This window comes from Mustela lutreola, chromosome 3 (genome assembly GCF_030435805.1).
Source record: "Mustela lutreola isolate mMusLut2 chromosome 3, mMusLut2.pri, whole genome shotgun sequence".
NCBI classification, from domain to species: Eukaryota; Metazoa; Chordata; class Mammalia; order Carnivora; family Mustelidae; genus Mustela; species Mustela lutreola.
Genome location: NC_081292.1, coordinates 63,600,644 through 63,615,436, shown reverse-complemented (window position 1 = coordinate 63,615,436; position 14,793 = coordinate 63,600,644). Strand labels below are relative to the sequence as shown.

At 42.9% G+C, this 14,793-nt stretch overlaps 1 protein-coding gene across 5 annotated transcripts in view; it reads left to right on the top strand.

Annotated features, from left to right (window-relative positions):
• SULF1 (sulfatase 1) overlaps positions 1-14,793 on the top strand; it is a 175,323-nt gene that overhangs the window by 90,671 nt on the left and 69,859 nt on the right. For all 5 annotated transcript variants that reach the window (XM_059166264.1, XM_059166261.1, XM_059166260.1 and 2 more), the window contains 2 exons: positions 2,705-2,777; positions 3,085-3,316. In XM_059166264.1, the coding sequence (XP_059022247.1) occupies positions 3,145-3,316 (172 nt within the window). In that variant the 5' untranslated portion in view covers positions 2,705-2,777; positions 3,085-3,144. The remainder of the gene's footprint in view (positions 1-2,704; positions 2,778-3,084; positions 3,317-14,793) is intronic.

Sequence of the window (14,793 nt, the reverse complement as noted above, 5' to 3'; positions counted from 1 at the left end):
TCCCTTCTGGAGCTGGAAACCAGGCAGTGAGAGGATGACAGGTTTTAAAAGGTCATTTTTTTGAATAAGGAATTGTCTGTGGGCAGGTTTTCCAGAGTGGTGTGTTTTGTGTTTTAGTGAAGGGAGATGAGGTAAAGATAGCATGTTCCTGCTGGTCAGACCTGTCTGAATGTCCAGGTTTCTGCACTACTTAATTTCTCCTCGTTTACATATGTACTCCCTGAATCGATAATAAACTATGGCAAAAACAAACAAACAAACAAACAAACAAAAAAAGCAAAATCTGTAGGCTTCTTATGCACCTATAACTCTCCAAGGAAGGTCACATAGGAAAAAAGAAAAGTATCAACTTGGCTCTCCCCTTTCTTCATTAGGAAACCCTTTTCATTGTAGTTCAGTGTCGTTTACTCAAGGTACCATTAAGGCTAATTTTCTTTTTCCTAAAGGAAGAGACAAAGTAAATAAGATAAAGAAAAGAATAAGCAGTAAAGTTGGTCGGGTTCCAGGGAATGTTATCAGCATCTTAATTGTGAAGACATTTCAGTTTCGTGTGGGGCTGATTATTTAAACTCCCAGTGCTGCTGTTTGCACGACGCCGGGAGTCTGCCTGAACTTTCCGGGTCGCTACCGTCAGCAGAGGCTGGGTTATGACTAGAGCGGATCCAAGAGACTCCTGCTCGCTCTCTCTTCACTCACCCTTGCAGGCTTTGAGAGGGGAGCAGACTCTTGCTACTTAGAGGACCGAGCTTCTAAGAAATTTCTGCACATCACAGTTTAGCCTGATGCTGTTTTGCGGGAGACAGCCATTGTTTGACTTCCTTCTTTCCTTCTCCTGTCTTTCTTGCTCATATCAGTTTTCTCACGATTTGAAACAAATGCACAGAAACCAGTCAGTGCAGAACAATTGCTGGCTTTCAGTGTTCACCACGTACAGCAATCACTGAAATAACCCTGAGTTCTTTAAAAAAAAAAAAAAAAAAAAAAAAATCCTTGTGTATTGACTTTCTCAGAGCCACAAGATCCATGGGAGGTGGTGGGTTTGATGTTCTGCCTTCCAAAAGCACTAGATTTTTGTTTAAAACCCATTTCCTATAGAGTGCATCTCCCTTACTCTTCCTCTCCCTCTCTCTCTCTCAAAGTAATTACAGGCTGCAGAGTGAAAAGCATTAGAACTGTTTACAAAACAGCTCATAAAGTTTAAAATAATAGGGGTGTGTATGTTTGTGTAAAACAAAATAATGTGTGTGACTGGGGTAAACAGTCCACAGGCTTTCTTCTTTCTTCTCCCGCTGCTCTGCGTCACCCTCCAGAATTTAAGGCATGGAAATGAGCGGTGGAGTCCCTTTTCTTCTGCCTGGCAAGTCTCACATTTGATTCGCTACGCTTGTTTATCCGATGTCAGTTTATTGTTGCAAATCAAAATACAGACCCTCAGGTGTGTGGGGACAGAGTGGCTGATGAAGCAGGCCACTAATTAATTTTAGGGCGGCCTAAATTCCCATGCAGACATTCCCCTGTGACATCCAAAAGAAAGATTTTTTTTTTTTTTAAATGAGCCTTTTGCTATCAGAGGTCGAAGAGAAATGCTTTCAGCAGGTTAGTGCTCTAAAGTGAAAGGGGCATTCTTCCAATCCTTTCGGAAGTCTCGTCTTGGGCAGGTTTGCAAAGATTTTGCAGCATTCCCCTCCAGATCTGATTTATTTATTTATTTTAATGTGGAAGGGAAGACTGTACCCTCCAGCTTCAGAGCAATCAATCAGTTTGCTTTGCAGGTTTAGATGTGCTGCGGCAAAACCCGTCTGCCGGTGGTGCAGCGCCAGGGCTCTGTGATAGCGAGGCTGGTGCTGACAGTTGAAGGAGGGCTCGGTCCCCTTAGGCGCTGGCACACTGAGGACACGGGCTGGACAGAGGGACAAGCCTCGCCCGGAGGAAGCACCCCTTCCCCTGGTGATTGATGGAGGACAGTTAGGAGCTTTTCGGGGGCTGGGCAAGGTTGCCCTCCCAGTCACCTACTATGAAGTCTTTGTCAGCAGAAAGAACTCTCCTGGGTAGTGAGTGACATAATGCAGATGACAAATGACAGCCTTGCAGTTGATTCTGCTTCTTAAGTACTCAGTGTCTATGCAGGTGAGTCAGCGCGCTCCTAGTACACCCACCTCGTGCCAGCCACTCCCCAGATGCAAACCCTCCCCCAACCCCCCCTGGTTTCGCAGGTGCTGCGGGCACCGCCTGGTCCAGCCTGAGTTTTCCTGGGGATGTTGCAAGGACTGTCAGAGTGTGAGCAGGGATGGGACCCATGTCACCACTTTAAGGAGCTGATTATGAAATGAAGATATATTTTGAGTCATTTGTTAGCAGCTGTGAATATTGTTTTCTCCTGTTTCTCCCTTTTGGAGTATGGATTTTGTGTGTATATATATATATACATAAATGTGTGTATATATATGTGTGTATATGTGTGTGTATATGTATACATGTATGTATGTTTATATTTACATGTGTGTGCATATGTATATGTGCATGTATGTGTGTATATGTATGTGTGTATGTGTATGTGTGTATATGTATATGTGTATGTGTGTATATATGTATGTATATGTGTATGCTGTTTCGAGAGACTACTTCACACCAAAATCTATACCAAAACCCTTGACCGACATCTGCACCTTGACTGACATCTTCTTTGTTTCTTCTCCCCCTTTAGGACCCCATCTGCAGAAGTTCTGAAAACCTCTGAGTACAGAAATTGATTATTCAACCAGGATACCTAATTCAAGGTATTAGCTCTTGTCAGAAGACTTTTATATTTGAGCCCTGTGTTGGAAATTCTGTTTTGGCAATGCATTTTGAAATAGGAAAAGTTGGAAGGAGAAGAAAGGACAAAAGTGAATTTGCAAAATATTCAAGTGCTTACAAACCTCCCCAGCGCCTGGGAGGGTTTTGCCACGTCTGACTCATGTGCAGCCCTCTCTCTAACAGTTCACGTGCCAGCTCTCACTTTGTTGTAGCCCTTTCTCTGCAACTGTGTTTGGGGTTTGGATGTCATTTTCATCTCTCCCTCTCACTTTTGCTCTGACTGCCCAGACCTGCAGAAACCAGGAAGCTGAGACATTCTGTCGGTTTCGTGACATTGGACCAAACACAATGAAGTATTCTTGCTGGGCTCTGGTTCTGGCTATCCTGGGCACAGAGCTGCTGGGGAGCCTCTGTTCGACCGTCAGATCCCAGAGGTTCAGAGGACGGATACAGCAGGAGCGAAAGAACATCCGACCCAACATTATTCTTGTGCTCACTGATGATCAAGACGTGGAGCTGGGTGAGACACTGGGTTTTGTACTTGTTAGTCTCTTTTGCGCAAATGATGCACTGACCTTTCGCCTGATCAGTAACACTGAGTGAACATTAGGAGGGGAGGCGGGGGGGTGGTCCTTGACTGGAGGGTCTTAACCAGCAACCTGAGTTTATAAAATGAACTTGTATCGATTATAAGGCTTTTGGTTTTTGTTTCAACATGATTTCTCTGGTCTTAAGTGTACGAAACTGTCTGGGGAGGGTCCTCGAGTAAACGGAGAGAGAGAAAAGAGCAAGCCCGGGTACTATAGAAGTCAAGGATTCGATTATGCACCTTGGGTTCTCTTGATCAAGAAGTGTTTTATATATTTGGGCAAAATTGTTTCCAAGAGTATGAGCTTATGGCTGTAATTCTATGCCATGTATGTGAACACAGATACCATTACTCTCTTCTGTTATTATTATTCAAGTGAATGATACGTTCAGAGCTTGTGATAATTGCTAGGTAATTAAAAGTTACAGTATTCTTTGTGTCTTCTGGTGGTAATTCACTACTACCACCCTGGAGATGAGGCTTTTCTGAAGAATTAGCTATCGTGGGTTCATTCCAGAACGCTTGGAGAGCCTGCCAAATTCTGGCCGTTCCAGCAGAGCTGCTGAACCATCTGATTCCGTTTCTTATCTCCTCACTTTCCTTAATGGCCCAGCTCTATGGTCTTGTCTATAAATCTAGGTATGACCTTTCATAGGACCCTAAGACGCATAAGAAGCTCGTCCTTACAGATTGTCACCAGCACTCATTTTCAGTCCTAGAACTGAACTTGGACTTAGTGCTAGCAGAGCAACTGGGCTTCCTTGCAAAGCTCTGCAGGCCAGGGTTGTTAAGGAGCAAACCACCCCCATATTGGAACATGGTCTCCATGGAGGAGGACTTCAATTTCCAGTTTGAAACCAAGTCATGGAATCCCAACGGAGTTAACCCCTTGGGTTAAGCTGGAAGCACGTGCAGTAAAACCCAGCAGTGGGTAATGATTGTTGAAGTTGCTTTGCAGAGTCTGCTGTCTGTCACTTCACTTTTTAAAGAAGAGTATTGGGGTGCCTGGGTGGCTCAGTGGGTTAAAGCCTCTGCCTTTGGCTCAGGTCATGATCCCAAGGTCTTGGGATCGAGCCCCGCATCGGGCTCTCGGCTCAGCAGGGAGCCTGCTTTGTCCTCTCTCTCTGCCTGCCTCTCTGCCTATTTGTGATCTCCGTCTGTCAAATAAATAAATAAAATCTTTAAATTAATTAATTAATTAATTAATTAAAGAAGAGTATTGATTTTCAGGCAACATGCCCAGGTGAAGCCTAGGCAGTCCAACTTTAGTATGAGTGTGGCTTGTACTTAAAAAGTTTTCGTTTACCTATAGAGCAAGTAAAATGAGGTGAACACATTTTAATTCACCTTCCTTAACAGCCCTCAAATCCATCCCTTTCATTACAGCCAAGATCTCCAGACCATTCTCTTTTCTCTAGTGCTTCCCTAACTGATTAGTCAGTCCCCTGACCTACCCGTCTCCCGTAGTCCTGGTGCCTCTTGCCTATTCTTCACTCCATGATTGGAGTTATCATGTCAGTATCTGATCAGGTCTGTTCTGCTTAAAACTCCCCATGGTTTCCCATTGGAAGAGGATTAAGCAACTCTCCTCCATAGCAAATGAGCTCTGGACCAGGCCACTGCCTATTTTTATGAGGCTCTTCCTTTCCCCCACTTTTGCTCAGTGCTTCATGGAAATAACTCATGCTTCCTTGAAGGTGTCTGGTGGTTTCATCTCCCTTACCTATATTTCATGACTTTGTACATCTTGTCTCCTCTGTCTTCCCTCTCCCCCTCTCTCCACCTGGAGAAACCCTACCTATTCATGATCCAATTCAAATGTCTTGCCTTCGGGGGTCTTTCTTCACCAAAACCATTCTCCCCTCCAGCAGGGTAGATGGAACTTTCCTTTGTACCACCTTGGACATGCCTCCAGTATGGCCCTTAATCCATCATGCGTTTCCATACTTGTCTCTTCCACTGGCCTGCGAGCAAGGTAGTGTTTTACTGGGACCATGCAGGAAATATAGTAAGTGCTGAATAGATTCCAAGTGGACCTACAGGGGCCTGAGAATGCTAAAAAAAAATTCTCGGAAGTGAGTACAGGTATCTGTCGTAGTCTACCTCTTCAATATACAGTCCTCGTCTTTAAAATAAATTAAGGACTCATTTGACAATTTTTTTTTAAGAATTTATTTATTTATTTGACAGAGAGAGATCACAAGTAGGCAGAGAGGCAGGCAGAGAGAGAGAGAGGAGGAAGCAGGCTCCCTGCTGAGCAGAGAGCCCGACGCGGGACTCGATCCCGGGACCCTGAGATCATGACCTGAGCCAAAGGCAGCGGCTTAACCCACTGAGCCACCCAGGTGCCCCTCATTTGACAATTTTTTTAACAGATTTAAAAATTCCAGCCTTTAGCCTCACCCTATAGTTATTTAATTTATCCAGCAAATATTTCCTGAGCAAATATTTCACTAAGTGGAAGCATGTGGATATAATAGACACAACTCATAGCCCAGGTTCTATCAACCCAGTTGTTTCCTATGTATTTGTCTCTAATTCCTTCCTTGATTTTCTAGCCAGATACAATGCTAAGTATTCATTCATTTACTCTTCCCAATAACTCAGTGAAGTAGCTGCTCTTGCTCTCTTTAATTAGCACATAAGTAAAATAAGGCTTAGAGAAGTCATGTAGGCTGTGATGAACTAGTCAATGGTGAAACTAGGACCAGTGTTAGGACTAGGTCTTCACAGCTAATATTTAACCATGATGTTTTCCATCAGTCCTTCAACAAATATTTATTGAGGACTTCCTAAAAGCAAGTTGTAAATGCATAGTAGTGTTCTAGGTTCTGAAAGAGAGATAACAGAAGCATAAGATAGGTCTTATTATCTTATTGGCAGAACAGAATGATGAACCACAGTGAACCGTGGGGTAGACTTTAGAAAAGACCTCCTTTCTCTACCTTAACAACTATGCTCTTGATAGTGGACACTGCCTAGTAGAGACTTTCACCTAGACTTCTGTAATGTTCTCATAATCCTTCTTGAGCCAAACTGCTCTAGACTTGACTTGAATTTTTTTTCTTTATTTTGGCCATCCTTAGACCATTTTTAAGCGTGTAAGTAGAAGTATTAAGTACATTCACATTGTTTTGCAACCATTTTCCAGAACTCTCCACCTTACAAAATTAAAATTCTGTATTCATTAAACAATAACTCTATGCCCTAGTAACCATCATTCTACTGGACAAATTCATAGAGATAAATTTGACTGCTGTAGGTACATCACATAAGTGGACAAATACTTTGTCTTTTTGTGACTGATTTGTTTCACTTAGCCTAATACCAGTCCTCAAGGCTCATTGCTGCTATAGCCTGTTTCAGAATTTCCTAATTTCCTTCTTTTAAAGGCTGGATAATAGCCATTGTATGTATATACCACATTTTGTTTATCCATTCATCTGTTAATAGAAATTTGGGTTTCTTCTATTTTTTTATTATTGGAAATCTATGTAAATAACGCTACTATGACCATAGTTATTTAAATACTTCCTTAAGTACCTGCTTTCGATGCTTTGGAATAAATACCCAAATATGGATCATTTAATAACTCGATTTCAATTTTTTGAGGAGCCTCCATCCTGTTTACCATAACAACCACACCATTTTACATTCCCCCCAACAGTGCACAAGGGCCCCAATTTCTTCACATCCTTGCCAACATGTGTTATTTTCTGGTGTTTTGTTTCTTGTTTTTGTAATACCCATCCTAATGGGTTGAGCTGGTATCTCATTGTGATTTTCATATGACTGGGTTTTGCTTTGTTTTTATTTTATTTTATTTTATTTTATTTTATTTTATTTTATTTTTACTTACATGTTCTTATGCTTGCCAGATGCTTACATAGAGTAGAATCACAAAACTATTTGCACCTGTCATACTGCAGGCAATTTTGGCTACTATACCTCGAGAAAGATATAACCGACTTAGGAAGGGCTTAGAAGAACAATGACAAAAATTGTAATAGAATGCTTTTCTTTGGGGGAAAGAAGGAAGCTATTCTACTTCTTTGTCTGGGAAGACAAAGGCTGAGAAGGCTTGTAATGGGAATTTATGAAATCAAGCTCAGAAAGAAAGCTCTTACTCAGTAGGAAGGGGGGCCACTCCCTCAACTTTGTCTATGGACAAACAAAATAAACTAATACTTTGTGAAGGGAGTAAGACACATAAGGAATTCATTAATAAAAGTGCTAGAACCTTGTATGTTATCTTTTTCCAAAGAACACTCGTTCTCATTATTACGCTTGTTTTCATCCCACCCAAGTTGGGTGGATAGGACAAATATCATTATCCCAGGAGAAAAGTTAATCTGTGAAAAGATGACATGACTTAACCACTGGTCCGCTAATGTCTGGATTTACTTTTTGCACAATTTATGCAGTAACTTAGGTCGTGTCTGTACCTGTAAGTAGTTCACGTTTTTAGACTATATTAATAGGTAAAAGATTTACACTTTCTTTTAAGCTAGAAAAACACACATGGACATGATCAACATGAAGTTGGGATGATGGTTTCTTCTGGAGAAGGAGGAGTAACCAAGAATATCATTGATAATTCCACATTTTGCCTTAAAACGTGAAAACAATAACTGAAGCAATTATCATCAAATATTAAACTTTTTTAAAAGCTTAAGTTTAAGAGCTTGACATTTAAGAATATTAAAGCTAGGAACGCCTTGCTGCATCCCAAAGGTTTTGAACAGTTGTGTTTTCATTTTCATTTGTTTCCATGAATTTTTTAAATTCTTTCATTTCCTTGTTGAGCCATTCATTCTTTAGTAGGATGCTCTTTAGCCTCCATGTATTTGAGTTCTTTCCAAATTTTCTCTTGCGATTGAGTTCAAATTTCAAAGCATGGTGGTCTGAAAATTTGCAGGGAATGATCCCAATCTTTTGATACTGGTTGAGACCTGATTTTTGACCTAGTATGTGATATATGTGTGTGTACATATATGTGTGTGTACACACACACGCACAATGGAATATTACTCAACCCTCAAAAAAATGAAATCTTACCATTTCCAATGATGTGGATGGAACTAGAGAGTATTATGCTAAAAGAAATAAGTTAATGAGAGAAATTATCATATGATATCACTCATATGTAGAATTGAAGGAACAAAACAGAAGATCATAGAGGAAGAGAGGGAAAGATAAAACAAGACAAAATCAGAGAGGAAGAGAAACCGTAAGAGACTCTTCATCATAGAAAACAAACTGAGGGTTGCTAGAGGGGATGGTAGTGGGGGTATGGGGAACTGGGTGATGGACATTAAGGAGGACAAGGGATGAAATGAGCACTGGTATTATATGTAAGCTGATGAATCACTGCCCTCTACATGTGAAACTAATAATACATTATATGCTAATTAATTGAATTTAAATTTTTAAAAAGAAAAAAAAAGAGAAAGACCCAGTAAAAATAAATAAATAAATAAATAAACCTTTTTAAAGAGAAAGAAATAAAAAATAAAAATATTAAAGCTTGGAGACACATTATTCTAGTATTTTCCTGCACTTAGGTATTTTCTAAATCAAAAAGAACAAAATAAAAAATGCTCGTGGAACTCGCTGAACTTCCTAAGACTAGAGTCAAAGAAATTAAGCTCTAAATCTTTCCAAAAGTGTCCCTTGGTGCCACTCTGAGGAGTGAACTGTGGAGCTGATCTGACTCAATGTGGCATTTATTAAATTCTTAGGAAACTGAGCTGATGCTAACGTCTCAGTAATGCTGGCCCATTGCTTCTTTCAGATCATATGTGGATTTAAGAAATCATAAATACATGAAATTACTGTCTTTAAATCAGAGGTCACAATTGAAATCTATAGTCCTGAGCTAGCCCACAGATGTGTTTTGCTTGACCAGTGTATTGTTTTTAATTAAGACATTTTAAAAATCAGATGATTTCTTGTTTAAAAAAAAAATCCAGTTTATGACTTTTCTTGAAAATCCAGAAACAGGAGAGCAGAGCTCGCATTCTCATGAGACGGCAATCAGGTATATGCTTGAAGAGTAATCAAACTGCCTCACTAGGTGGAGCTTGTCCTCAGGTCATCATGGTCCCCACCACTCTCCATTGTTCCCCAAGATTTTGGCCAATGAGCCATTTACCATCCTGCCCATACTGCTGTTTTTCTCATGGTCGGGGAAATCTCTATACTCCCACATCTCTACCAAATGTCAAAAACAGAAAAGATGAAAGTTCCTTGATTTTTCTTATACCTGGCTGTCTTCACTTGCCTACCTCTCTATCCAACCCTGTAGACATTTTCAGTCCATTTCCCTGAGAAACTAGTCTCCTCTTTTGCTCTTTGGGGGGAAAAAAAGTAATGAGTCTTAGTTACCTGGAGACATTCCAGATGGACTTATTATCACTTCTTGGTCCCTTCTTCCCCAATCTCATTTCGTCCCTTGGGCTTTTGCTGAAATTTCTAGGGTTTTTTTCCACCCAACCCATGGTTTTGGTAAAAAACGTGTACTCTTCTACCATGTTACTTTTTTCTTACGCTTTCAGAATTAAAATATTCAACAGATCAATATAGCTATTTTTAATATTGGAAAGATCACCGTTTAGGGTTTCATATTTTACTGTAAAGATAACTATTGGTGTGAGAAGTTAGCAATAGAATATAGAGGTACTTAGTACAGACCATTTACATACTTAAAGCATTAACTGTAGCTCATCGTAAAATGATGACATCAAGAAACAACCCCACACAATTAATAAGAGTTGTGCTTGTTTGTCATCATTGTTCATCAAACCATGAAACATTGCAGGGACGCCTGGGTGGCTCAGTCAGTGAAGGGGCTGCCTTTGGTTCAGGTCATGATCCCAGGGTCTTGGGATCGAGTTCTGTATTGGGCTCCTTGCCCGTCAGGGAGGAGTCCTGTATTGGGCTCCTTGCTTCTCCCTCTGCCTCTGCCTGCCACTCTGCCTGCTTGTGAGCTCTCTCTCTCTCTGATAAATAAATAAAATCTTAAAAAAAAAAACAAATAACAAACAAACAAAACCATGAACCACTGCAGTCTGCAAGGAGGTGTGTCTCTCTAGAAAACCAGGTGCATTTGAACCCCACATGCCTGGAGTTCCCTTAAGAGATGACAATGGCAATACTTATTATTGAATTTTTGGTTTTGTGAGTTTTTCCAGAATCATGATAAACAGACTTGATGAAAACATCAATCTTTCATAGTACAAACCATTGAATAATCAAACACTAAGGCACTGGAATCAAGAAAGATAAAGTTTTGTTGTAAAGTTTGACATGTAAAGGGAATTCAAGCTCTCTGTAATTTTGGAAAAGTCATTCAGAGAAGTTGGACATTTTCTCTCTGCTGACCTTTTTCACACAGATGATGTGAGAATAAATGAGTCGGAGTGTGTAGAATGATTTAAATTCCTGGCCCTGGTCCCAACCAGTCCCAATAAGCTATCCCCATACTCCATCCAAAGTACTGTTCCTCGAGCCTTGATTCTTTAAAAAAAATTCCACTGAAATTGCTAGAACTTGTAGGATTCCTGAAAAGTGCCATCTCTCCCCTCCCAGTCACTGCTGACCCAGCAGTAGCCTCCTTTCTAGCTGATTGCTGTTACAGCACCCCTACCCCTGCAGGGGCACTGCAGACACCCCCCGTCCCCACCTGGAACTCTGGCACTGGGACAGCTTTTCTTGGCAGATCTAGGACTCAGCTGTGGCCTGGATCTTCTCTGTCCTCAAGCCAGACCAGTCAGCAGTGCCCCCACACCAGCTACTGGACCCAATGACAGTCACCTCATAGCAACCTTGTCGGGCTTCCACCTCCAAGGACAATTTTATTTAAAGGTTTTTTTTTTAATTTATTTATCAGAGAGAGAGAGGGGGAGAGAGTGAGCACAGGCAGACAGAATGGCAGGCAGAGGCAGAGGGAGAAGCAGGCTCCCCGCTGAGCAAGGAGCCCGATGTAGGACTCGATCCCAGGACGCTGGGATCATGACCTGAGCCGAAGGCAGCTGCTTAACCAACTGAGCCACCCAGGCGTCCCATTCAAGGACAATTTTAAATGATTATGAAGTCAGGCTTCTTGTGCAAGGGGAGTGTGTGTGTGGCATGGGAGAGAACTGATATTTTTAACTATAAGCCAGCATTAACATGTTAAGTCTTAAAACATAGAAATGATAGCTGACCTCTGTCTTAGTCATGAACAGACGACCACAAAATACCGTAGACTGGATGGTTTTGTGGCTTATTTCTCACAGTTCTGAAGGCTGGGAAGTGTGAGATCAAGGTGCCAGCCAATTCAGTGTCTGGTGTGAGCCCGCTTTCTGGCTTACAGATGGCTGTCTTATTAGGTATCCTCACATGGCAGAAGGGACAAGGGAGCCTAGTAGGGTGTCCTATATGAGGGTGTTAATCTCATTCATGAGGGCCCACCTTCATGATCTAATCCCGACTCCCAAAGGCCCGACCTCCCGATACCACCGTCCTGGTCATTAGGTTTCAACATATACATTTTGTGGGGGACACGAATATTCAGTCTGTGGCAACCTGTTTAGTCTCATCCCTGCTTTCAGAACTCAGATGTAGATTACAGACAGGGGAATTGAAAAGACAGGAGAAAATCAACACCGTGGGTTGAGGCGCAGGCAGAGTCCAGCCCCAGCCCCCTGATGACACGCGTTTGCCTAAAGCGCTCGAACAGCGAGCGTTGTTCTGCCATTTGCTCCTGAACCGCCCTGTGAACTAGTTGGAGAATGATTCTTAGCTCCATTTTACAGATGAGACATTTGGACCAAAAGAGAGTAGGTGACTTGTTCAGCCCGATCTGTGGCCAAATCCAGATGTTTCCCCACAAGCTCAAGTTCAGAGCTCTTACTTGTCTCTTTCTTACCCTCCTAAGTCCTGCCTTGTGGATCTTTTTTTTTTTTTAAAGATTTTATTTATTTAAAGAGAGATCACAAGCAGGCAGAGAGGCAGGCAGAGAGAGAGGGGGAAGCAGGCTCTCCACTGAGCAGAGAGCCCGATGCGGGGCTTGATCCCAGGACCCTGAGACTATGACCTGAGCCAAAGGCAGAGGCTTAACCCACTGAGCCACCCAGGTCCCCCCCTGCCCTGTGAATCATGTTAGAGTTTTCGGTCTTAAGCGTCTTCTCCTTCCTACAAAATAATAATTCTAATAACTGAGAATCAGCACGATTGGGGTTGTTGGCCCCAAAGGCCTGAAATTCAGGGAGGTGAGTAGTTGCAGCTTTAAACAAAACTGAGCCCTTCCAACAGCGAGGCAGGACATCGTCCCATTCATTCATCCCGACAGCTGTACGTGTGGAATGACGAGTTTCATCACAGAGTAGCTTTCGCGGGAGTTTCCCAAGGAAGAGTCCACAGTGCGGTCTCAGTGGTGAGGGAGGCGGAGCGAGACAATGGTACTGCCCGACATCAATCCTCACACAGCGGTGAAAAAGAAGGTTCCTCGTGCTTTCCTTCCCACTGCCCACTCACTCAGAGGAAAGAGGTAGCGTTCCTGTGTTCCGTCCTCTGCAGAGAACCCAGCAAGATCAGAGGGCATTTCACGCCGCTGTGAGGACAGACACTTGGGCAGCCCACTCGGCCCTCACTGGGCCTGAGCTCCTGAGATCACATCAGCCCCTGGGGGCAGGGTGGGCGGGAGGCCGTCATTCGTGTGCCTCAGTGTCTCCCCTAAGAGGCCAGATGAAGCAGAATATCAGGCTGTGGAAAGTGAGACGTATCTTGACTCTGAGCAGACACCTTCTCTGTTTCTCGGTCTTGACAACGTCAGTGTCACAGCCCATACTCGGCCGAAATGGAGCTTCAGAGCGCAGTATCTGGAGCGGATCACCTGTCTTTGCTTCCAGGCTTTGCTCCCTAGGGTACGTGTGGCCCTCAGAATGCTATTTAGCCCTTCTGCCCCTCAGTTTCATCATCTGTGGTATTTATATGGGAATAATAGGTAAGAGCACCTGCTACGAAGGCTTACCGTCAGGATTAAACTAACTGATGGGTGTGAAGGCCTCCGAAGAGAACCTGGCTGATGGGAAGCCTGAGTCAGGATGTTTTGGGTTCCTGTCTGCAGAACCTTACAGCCTCGCGATGGGCTGAGCCGCTGAGGGCCACCTGCCGAAGTATCTCCCAGCTCTAGGCTTCCCTTCTTTGGTGTCCAACCTGGACTACTTCTCTGAGCGCGAGTGTGGTCCGTGGGCAGGGAGCAGCGGCCTCACCAGGGCCTCACCAGGGGGCTTGTTAGAAGCACAAATTCTCTATCCAGTGCCTCCTGAAGTCTTCCAAAATCAGCAGCCCAGGGTGGGCCCAGAATCCTGATGGAACATGTGCTCCAAGTGATGTTTAAAGTTGGAAGAACATTGTGTCAGAATCTTCTCTTTACTGAGAAACTTCAGGCCAGATACCCACTTTTATGAATCCTAATTGTGGGGCTGCAGGGGTCGCTGTGACTCTGGGGATCAAATGGCCTCGACAAGCCCTTTGACTTGGGGACTCATTGGAATTTGGACAGCTCGTTTAGGACCTCAACATAATCTGCCTAGTTCATTAGAAGAGAGACATTTAGAATGGGAGGGGCGTCTACGGCCATACCACCCTGAACGCGCCCGATCTCGTCTGGAATGGGAGGGGAGCCCTTGCTGGGGTAAATCCAGATTATGAATTGGGCTAAGTTTTAGTACCAATTTATATATTATTTACCTTAGATCCAATTCCCACCTACCGTCCTATATGTGCAGTCTGAATGAGTCTGCAAACAAGATTGCTGGTGATTCAGGGGCTTTGAGGATGGTTTCTGGTGCTTTTTTTTAATATGAGTGGAGCTAAGGCTCATAAAGGAAACTGAGAGCTCATTCTTTGTAATAAAGAGAGCAGTAGGCAGTGAAAATCCATCAGTAGTGTTTGCTGAGTTTTCCCAAAATTCCAGATACTACACTAAGTAAGCACTGCAGAGAGGTAAAGAGGCAAGAGGAATAAGTGAAGAGACGTGACCTTCTACCTTGAGCTCTCTCCCCACTCCCATGTCTCCATCCATCTACTTGTCTCCATCTGCAGGACATTTCCCCCATCTGATCAATAAATATAAAACACATTTCTGAAATGGACTTCCTTGATCTTCTACAAGACAACTGTGTTTTTAGCTACTTCTTAAGCAACAGTGAAACCATTACTTTCCCAGTTTTCTTCCTGTGCTGAAAACGTTGAGGTATGAGTCAACTCATTACCTTCTGATGCATGATGTCTCTGGGATCTGTTTCTTCTAGCCTCCCTCCATTTTGGAGGCACAATCCAGTTCAGGTTTGCATCACCTCATTGCCGAATGGCTTTAGCGACCTCTCGGCTGTAACCTGGATGGACCAGCCTATTTCCTC